The sequence below is a fragment of the Branchiostoma belcheri genome, unplaced genomic scaffold (genome assembly GCF_001625305.1).
Source record: "Branchiostoma belcheri isolate BF01 breed outbred unplaced genomic scaffold, Haploidv18h27 scaffold220, whole genome shotgun sequence".
In the NCBI taxonomy this organism is placed as follows: Eukaryota; Metazoa; Chordata; class Leptocardii; order Amphioxiformes; family Branchiostomatidae; genus Branchiostoma; species Branchiostoma belcheri.
Window position 1 is genome coordinate 59,707 of NW_017803714.1, and position 4,533 is coordinate 64,239.

A 4,533-nucleotide genomic window follows, 5' to 3' on the forward strand; every position below is an offset into this window, starting at 1 on the left:
CACAGAAATTAGCAAAAACGGCTATGTTTGAAGACCCCAACCTCCACAAGTCCTTATTTGATACACAAATACATATATGTACTTCCCTGCAAAGCCTGAATTCAAATGACATCCTACTTTGTTATTTCTAAAGCTTCAAACATAGTCGTATATGTCAATTTCTGTACATGTCCAAAATATGACCTACTTTTAGGGACAAGTGCACACCAACGACACAAGAACCCAACCTCCACAAGTATTCATTTAATAGACAAGACAAAATGTTACTTTGGGCAAAAGGCTTTATCAGATTGCTTTCTTTCTTTTCTAGATATTGTATCCTGAACATGGCTAAAAATCATATTTTCCCTCAAATTCAAAATTTGACCTACTTCTAAGGACAACCACGTGACAACCAAAGAAGTGCCCAAAGTTTGCAACCATGCATTTTATAGCACATATGTTTATGTATCTATGATTTAAATTTGAAGAAAAAAAATCACCATCTTTGGACTTACAGCACTTTAAAGTTGGGTAGAAATAACGCTTTTTCATAAGCCTCAAACACTGTATTGTGTTAGAGTTGCCCAGGTCCTTTAAACGAACTTCTTGAAAATTCCAAAGCTATTCTCGAATAGCGGATTAGTTGGTCTTTTATGCCCCGTACTTTGTGTTTCCATAATATTAGAGCACTTGCTCATAATCGTGCCTTAAACTATGCCAAATTTCATGTTTTTCACATGTCTAAATCAGGGAAAATGGCCCCGAAACTTGTTTGGCCCGTTACCATGGCAACGATCGGTGTTGACCGGAAAGAAAGCTATTTTGAGGGGTTGTGGGCCAAGTACTATCACTGTGCAAAGTTTGAGCCAAATCGATTTTTTGACCCCTGCCACCATTGTTTGATCCTTACAGAAACACTTTAGTCTATATTTACCATTTCAATTAGAGTTTGACAGGCAAGCAGGTGAGTGGGACAACTTTGCTACATGGTAATAATTACCAGACACGTACATGGAGACATGGGCATGAATATCAAGTCAAAATAAACTAAACTTTAACTAGACTAAGACTCAAGAATTATTTATTGATCAATGGCAGTAAACTTAATACAAGTTACTGAATTACGAATCAATGTACATTTCATTATTTAAAATCAAGAGTTTATAGTATTGCACATAATTAAGTTAAAATTCAGAGTCATTAGAAGGTTAAAAATACAAAGTCATTAGGAAGTTAAAATACAGTATCATTAGAAAGACTACATAGACCACAATAATTACACATATTACAACCACACCACAACAGTTAAAAATTACGAGCAGAAGAACGATTAAAAGATTAATAATATAAAATAAAATAAAAATTAAACTTACGCGGGATTACTACCTTACTACACGTAATGGCTATGTTTAATTACTAAAATTATATGCCCAGTTTTTCTTTTGGCTTGCTATCAAGTTGCTCCAATTACAAAAGTTCAAAATCCCAATAGTACAAGCAATGTCTGTTGTGCAAATACTGTTTCTGCTTCGTGCTTAAGTATTCATTAAACAAACTCTTATGCGCCAAATTTTACAGACAAAAGATCTAATGTGTCAATAACTTAGAGAACCTTTTAACACTGTTAACAGTGTCATGGTCCCATGCCAATTCAAATTTAATTGAAAGGTTACAAAAACGTAGCCTTTAACATTACTTATAAATGTTGCTATTATGTTAAACCAGATCCCAGAGAACATTTGTGATCAGAGCTATAACCATCTGGAATGCTCTCCATAGCGAAACTCGAACAACCCGCTCCATCAGCTCCTTTACAAACTATGGACAGTACTTGATAAATACTTGACGACAACTACTTAGTAAAACTGTACGAGTTCAATAGAATTGTATTGACAATGTAAATATAGTGCACAGCATCTGTTATGTAATAGTATATTAACCTGACATATAAATGTAATTGTAGTAAACGCACGACGACTAGGCCGGATATCCTAGCTTGTTAACGTTTGGCCGCAACATCTGTTATGTAGTAGTATGTCTATCTGAATTGTAACTGACACTGTTAACTGTTACATGTTCCGAACTGTTAATGTTCTTGTTGTGAGGGCTAGCCCTTTATAATAGCCTCCGGCTAGTTGGGCAGTCCTGGCTGCATACATATGTGTTATCAGCCTGATAAATCAAATCAAATCAATGCCTTTCGCAGACCCGGCATGGAGGTCAGTTGACGGTCTGCTGAAGGTCGTGTCTGTTGGGTCCAGGGGAGTCTGGGGAGTGAATCGCAATGACGACATCTTCTATCGTTCGGGAACCTATGAAAATTTAGCGTCCTCGGGCAGTGGTTGGGTGAAGATCGAGGGGAAACTGAAGCAGATCTCATCAGGACACTCCGTCTGGGGCGTCAACGCCAATGACGACATCTTCATTCGACAAGGTCAGAATTTAAAAATCCCTTAACCCTACCTAGTACCGGGCTTTTTTTTGACATGGGGGGACCGGGGGGGGCTCTTTCGACCCCCCCCCTAAGAACTCGCGAACGGTATGTCGTATGACCACCAAATTTTCAGAGAATGGTGTACTAGTAAAAATTTATCATATCTACAATTTTTATGTCGTTATGACGTAATATGACGTCATTATGACGTCATTAATGTGATTTTATTGGCCAAAACCGTCTAAATAGGTTTTTCCCTGAAAACTAAATGGTTTTCAACATAACTGTACCAAAAGTGTTTATGACAGAATATTATGGTGTACTCAGTCTTATGTTGCCCATAGCAACACCGGTGACGTCATAAAATGACGTCATGCATAATTAAGATATCCGCCATCTTGGATCATCAATCTTGAATTTTCAAAAATAGTTTTTTTTCGTGATAAAGCCTAAAATACATCGTAAACATACTAAAGACCTTCATTTAAACCTTTTTGGAAAAAGAAATGGAAGTATTGATGAAATTTTAATGAAAATAACCTGTATATACCTGTTCTAATGATATGGTCCGCCATCTTGGATTTTTACCAATGACGTCATCAAATTAGCATAAATTATGCATATTTAATGATAAAATTTACATAAAATTATATGGGATGTTATTAATATTAGAAACCATGAGTAACTTGACATAAAACCCATAAAATTCTATTGTTGAAACAAAAAGTACTAAATTTAGCAAAAAATGCCTGTCAGAAACCCGTTGCCATGGCAACACAAAAAATTATTATCTTATTCCAATGATAGAGAATTGTTGCCAACAATATTCTAGGAAAAGTCACCAAGTTTGGCCGTTCTACGGCTAGTCGTTCAGACGCTAGGTGACATCAAAGTTGCCGCGGGCACTTTTAGCCCCCCCCCGGTCTAGGTAGGGTTAAGAACAACAATGTCACGAGATATTCCATAGACATATTAGACGTTATTAGTACATGATTTTTGATGATACATTGATACTGCAGCCTCAGTAAAAATGCCCTTAGCAACACATTATGTTTTTTTTTATCTTCTTTCAACTTCAGCAAAATTTAGAGTAAAGGGTCTTTTAATTCCTTATTGACTTTTGAGTTGATCAAAATGTTTAATTTATACACATTGAAAAAAAGTAAAGAATAGATATTGGTAACAAAAACGCAAATCTCAACGCCCCAAATTAAAGCCAACAGACTACTTAAACGTTACACTTACGGATAAGACTCAAGCATTTTGGCATTTAGAATTCATTTGCGCTACAATGTTTCTGAATCAAACGTCTTATATGCATCTAATCTAATGATATGGTCCGTGATGTTGGATTTTGACCAATGACATCATGATATTAGCCTAAATTATTTATAGAATTTTATGAAATTACATAAGATGTTGGTAATGTACATAAAAATTTGAAAAGTTTCTTGTTTCAACCAAGATTACCTGATTTTGACAAAAAAATCCCTTGCAACACATAAGTCGGTGATTATGGAATTTATTGCCAGATGTATTTTTCGGAAAAACAATCTGTTAAATCTCTGGTAACCACACGGTCACACTACGACCGCCAAGTGCCCTGGTGGAAAATATTCTGGTTAAAGACACGAATACTTGACTAGCTATGCAATGTATTTTGGCATTTTCTTTTAGTATTCATTGTTTATTAAGTGTATTTGTCGAGTAATAAGCATTATGTTTGTAAGCAACTTGGCATCCATTCAGGGGTGACATCCACTAACCCTACGGGGAGCAACTGGCTCCATGTCGGAGGAAAGCTGAAGCAGCTGGACGTGAGTTCCACCGCTAACCAGCTCTGGGGCGTCAATTCAAACGACAACATCTTCCGACGGACAGGAATCAGTACGGAGCAACCAGCCGGTAAAGGCATTGCTTATTAGGTAGTTAGAAATATGAGAGTGTTATTGCTTAACTCTTTGTTTTAAAGGGTTTTTGTTGCAAGTATTTAAACTCCATTTTCAAGCTATCCTGTGTCCCTGAACGACCTAAAACATGCGCTAAAAACGAGATTTTAGACGTTCTACGTTCTCCTCTGCATACCTGACGAGATAATACTACAGTAGCACAAGTGG

At 36.5% G+C, this 4,533-nt stretch overlaps 1 protein-coding gene across 1 annotated transcript in view; it reads left to right on the forward strand.

Moving 5' to 3' along the window:
- Positions 1-4,533, forward strand: part of LOC109470353 (tectonin beta-propeller repeat-containing protein 1-like) — a gene marked incomplete at its 5' end in the record, with an annotated part of 14,037 nt that overhangs the window by 3,565 nt on the left and 5,939 nt on the right. The window contains 2 exons of the mRNA XM_019769272.1: positions 2,189-2,416; positions 4,166-4,321. Of these exons, the coding sequence (XP_019624831.1) occupies positions 2,189-2,416; positions 4,166-4,321 (384 nt within the window). The remainder of the gene's footprint in view (positions 1-2,188; positions 2,417-4,165; positions 4,322-4,533) is intronic.